The following is a 3,886-nucleotide window of genomic DNA, read 5'->3' as shown; positions in this document are numbered from 1 at the left end:
GTTTTAAGTTCTTAATTGTACAAGGCAATATTTAAAAAAATCCTGAATTTCCACTATTGTGACCCATGTGACACATTTTGTCTTAGCATGTCATCATCCCTATTTTATCCACCACCCCTTGAAAAAGTATGAAATTAAACGTAAATTACTCTCTATAAAATCATTATTGCTCAGACAATTTATAATTTTTATAGTCTTCAATTCTGTTTGGTTTCAGAGCTATCGATTAGAAAATCAACCCCCTCCTGCCACACCCACCTGTCACATCCTCTTTTTCAGAATTTGTTGATAGTTCTCTCTTGCATTTCATTATATATATATTACCTATAACCAATAGAAAGTCAAGGTTTTCATTTATCAAATGATGTATTATATAGGGTTGTGTTTTGAACATAGAAGCATCAATTTCACTTAGAGTACCAACGTCGTTCCTGTGGGAAAGTTAACGACTAGCTTGGATGAACTTGTAATGATTCTTGTTGCATAGTTAGAAAGCCACAAAAAATTTGAGTGATGGGGATATTGTCTACTTTTTTGCATATTATTAGTATATGTTCTTTGGTGCATTATTTAATTAAATGAAAATTATTAAGTGCATTACTATCTATAGTATAAAAAATTAGTGTTAACTCTCTTTGAAAACCCAACAGCAAGAAAAAAGAAGATTAAGTAAGTACGTTATTTCTTGTTTTTCATATTTATTCTTCATTTATTATTATAAAAGTAACTAAAATATAAAATCACAGATCTTTTTTGGTTAGTTAAGATTAGATTAGGTAAAATAAGTAATAATAATATAATTAAAATGATTCACGAGGCCCGCACGTGAGCTGCTCGTAGTAGATCTTGGGTAATGTAATTTGATAGCGTAATGCATCCTTTATGTTCTACGAGTGATTTACAACTTATAATGGTGCAGATACTAGTTAGACATGGTTCAAAGGGCAATAAAACAATAAAAGTTAATTATAAATAGATGAATATTGTTAAAACTTAGAGCTACTTAGGATAAATGAATGTAGTTTCATGTTACCATTTGAAGTCATTCTAGAAAGAAAAAAGCATTATTTAGACTTATTTAGATATTTTTTTTGGTGGTTATGAGGTCATTCGAATTGACTGATCCTGTTTTGGGATAGTTAGAGAAAATAACAGATAAACTATAAAGTTTTACTGACAAAAAATGTTTGAAATGCATTTAGGTGGTTTTAGGAATTACACAAAGGAAATTTGAGATTTTTGAGGTGAGAAAAAGTATTATTAATTTTGACATGAAAATTACTTTTCACACAGACTATTCAAAACAAATACTCAATATATTCTTGGACAAATCTTTATTTTATTTTATTAGAAACACTTTACTAAAAAATATGATCTTTTGTATGTGAAAGACAATATTAACTGAAAGACTGCCAAATTTTGTGAAGATATACACATTATATTGAAAGTTAGAAGTATTAAATCTATAAAGACTTTAAACAAGTACAAAGAGGTCATGTGGTCAGTCAAATTGACCAAGCCTGTGTTGAGAGAGTTAATATCATATTTGTCAATACCTTTAATTTACACCTCTATAATGCTCTTGATTTAACTGTTTATGTTAACTTATTTGATAATTTTTGTTATAGGATCTTGTAGTGGTCTTACAGGAAGCTCTTGAGACGGGTAAACAGCTTAGTGACAGTCATATCAAATTAGGAAACAAATTGTTAGTGTATATCAGGTGAGAGGTACTATTCATGTTTAATTAGCATATAGTAAACACATCAGGGAGTAAGTTCTTTGTTTATACTTGATGTTATAAAGAATCTTATTAATGTTGTGCCACTGCTAATGATCCTTCAGGAAGTTTTTGAAACAGATATGCAACATTTTAAATCTGTCTTAGTATCAGTAATGGTTTTGTTAACATTTGTGGATTTTTATATATTTCTCTACTAATTACACATTGGTTAACTTATACATAGATTGACCATTAAAATGATTGTAGAGCCTCATTAGGTTATTACAGTCTGTGTTGCCACATCCAGTCATTCTCTATTTGATGAATATGCATCTTGAAAATAACCTTGCAGTGTAGTTTCCATTTCAAAAGGCTCTGTTGTAAAACTGCATCTAAAGTACACAGTTTCCGAGCAGCTGTTTCAACAGTTCGATTGCACAAAATTCCATGGGTGCTGTTTCCAGTGACTTGACCAGTATGTCTTCATAAAGAATAGGCATGACTTGGGAGGAATGATTGGAAGCTTTAACTTGGTGAAACCATACCCTGTAGACGTTTTTGCCAGACAGAAATCTTTCTTGATTACGTTATGTATTGTTGCCTGGAGCATGTGGATGGCTTTTGCCAATGACTTTTGTTTTCAGTGGTTCTCACCTGTTACAAGATGCTACATTTTGCTTACCACAGTTGGGGTACATCTTATCTGATCTGAATACATCTTCATTATCTGAGTGTGTTAATATTTTTTCTTGGAATGTGCTGTTACATACCCTTCCCAAAAGCGATAAATCTTCATTATCACACTACCTATTAAATGCTAAAAAGTAACAAAATGTAGTTTTGATATGTGCCATTCCACTGCAAATGTGTCACTGCATTTCTTAAATGACATGCTGATTTGCATATCTAAAATTATTTTAATGTAGCATACTAAATTCTCTGTATTTATAAAAATGATTACTTTATTATAATAATGTTATTGATAGAAGGCTTTCATAGTTTCATGAAACAATTATATGAAACCATTTATTTGTGTGAGTTCAGTTTTGTTAATATCAGTTAGTTTTTATGGTAATGTTCAATCTATTCTTGTTTACATCACACAAAGGCTGCTGTGGTATGAATAAATGTAAAACAAAAAAGGAAAAAGTTATACCACAAACAAATGGAAAATGATAAATAGTTATTTTAGAATTCATGATGTTTTGGGCCAGGATGACCTTCCTCTTTGGCTTTTAAACTTTAATGGAACAGAAGTTTTGATACCATGAAGAGTTATCAAACATAAAACATTTGAAATGAGCATCATACAACAGATCTGTAGAAGCATGTTCGTGAATCACTAGCAAATCAGTATTATTTTCATATTAGGATAATATTAATATGTATGTTTGTATAAATTTAAATAATAAATAAAAATTGCAACTTTAAGTATGTTTAAAAGTTTTGAAAATTGTCAATTACAGATAAGTAGGGTGCTGTGCATTGTTACAGGGCAACAGTGTTACATTTCTGAAGTTTGAAAGATAGTTAGTACTCTAGTGTCTTAAAATATAATACAAAAATCAATGGTGAAAAAAACCCAACAAATAAAGGGTGTAGCCATGGGTACCATGATGGGACTGTCATTCACTAATATGTTTGTTGGCTACATAGAACACGATATGTTTCAAACTTATGATGGACCTGTGCTTGTTTTATATCAACATTACATTAATGATATGATTGGATGTACTTCATAATTTTATCAATTTTGTGAAGAACTATCATCAAACCCTTCGGTACACAAGCAGCATTTCAAACTATTCAGTAAACTTTGACATCACTCTAATCTTATCTATAAAGAATACCATTTTGACATCTGCATGTTTTACACAGATATATTTATTATTATTATAATAAAGTGCTTTTTGCCATTGATTTTATATTTTTTATTATTTTTAGACAGGGATACTAACTATCATTCAAACTTCAGAAACATGACTGTGTTGCCTGGCAACAGTGCATAGTACCCTACTTACCTGTTATTATTGTTGACATTTTTTTAAAGTTTTAAACATATTTAAAACCCTAGATTTTAATTACTATCTACCTATATATATATATATATATATATATATATATATATATATATATATTATACTAAGTAAAATAATATTATAT

At 29.6% G+C, this 3,886-nt stretch overlaps 1 protein-coding gene across 1 annotated transcript in view; it reads left to right on the top strand.

Annotated features, from left to right (window-relative positions):
• The window catches only part of LOC106459252 (vacuolar protein sorting-associated protein 8 homolog), a 76,722-nt gene that overhangs the window by 30,352 nt on the left and 42,484 nt on the right, over positions 1–3,886 (top strand). Inside the window, 1 exon segment of the mRNA XM_022385696.1 lies at positions 1,629–1,723. Within this exon segment, the coding sequence (XP_022241404.1) occupies positions 1,629–1,723 (95 nt within the window).

The sequence above is a fragment of the Limulus polyphemus genome, unplaced genomic scaffold (assembly GCF_000517525.1).
Source record: "Limulus polyphemus unplaced genomic scaffold, Limulus_polyphemus-2.1.2 Scaffold581, whole genome shotgun sequence".
Classification (NCBI taxonomy): domain Eukaryota; kingdom Metazoa; phylum Arthropoda; class Merostomata; order Xiphosura; family Limulidae; genus Limulus; species Limulus polyphemus.
The sequence above is the reverse complement of the archived record's forward strand: the minus strand, read 5'-3'. Positions and strand labels throughout refer to the sequence as shown.